Source organism: Antrostomus carolinensis, unplaced genomic scaffold (genome assembly GCF_000700745.2).
Source record: "Antrostomus carolinensis isolate BGI_N321 unplaced genomic scaffold, ASM70074v2 scaffold11306, whole genome shotgun sequence".
Lineage (NCBI taxonomy): Eukaryota > Metazoa > Chordata > Aves > Caprimulgiformes > Caprimulgidae > Antrostomus > Antrostomus carolinensis.
The window spans coordinates 5,798-6,203 of NW_010319789.1; the positions used below are offsets into that span (position 1 = coordinate 5,798).

The 406-nt window shown below is 64.0% G+C and overlaps 1 protein-coding gene across 1 annotated transcript in view; it reads right to left on the minus strand.

Moving 5' to 3' along the window:
- Positions 1–113: 113 nt before the first annotated feature.
- FREY1 (Frey regulator of sperm-oocyte fusion 1) overlaps positions 114–406 on the minus strand; it is a 576-nt gene continuing 283 nt past the window's right edge. The window contains exons 2-3 of the mRNA XM_029085292.1: positions 346–406; positions 114–250 (exon numbers count right to left, since the gene is read on the minus strand). The exon at positions 346–406 is cut by the window's right edge and continues 12 nt beyond it. Of these exons, the coding sequence (XP_028941125.1) occupies positions 114–250; positions 346–406 (198 nt within the window). The remainder of the gene's footprint in view (positions 251–345) is intronic.

The window sequence follows — 406 nt, forward strand, 5'->3', positions numbered from 1 at the left end:
AGCAGGCCTCCCCCTTATCCCCCCTCCCCTGCCATTCCTACACCCCACACCTACCCTGTCCTGGAGTGGGGGTCCTGGAGGCTGGGCTGTGGTGGGCACAGGGGCATGCTGGCTCACAGATGGGCATCATAATAGTACTCCAGCAAGTCAAGCTCATCCCGCTTGCTCTTGCCAGCTCTGCGCAGCCCCGCCGGCCGCTCCCGGGCTGCCCGGGTCATGAAGCGAGGCTGCTTGGGTTTGATGCCGTAATCTGCGGGGAGAGCGGAGAGGCTGGGCACAGCTCTGGGGGACACCCGCCCACCTGGGAGGTGAGTGCATGGAAAGGGGGTTTGGAGAGAGCTGTACCATCCACCAGGCCAAAGTGCTGCTGGGGAAGCTCCAGGGGAGCAGAAAAGTCCTCAGGGAC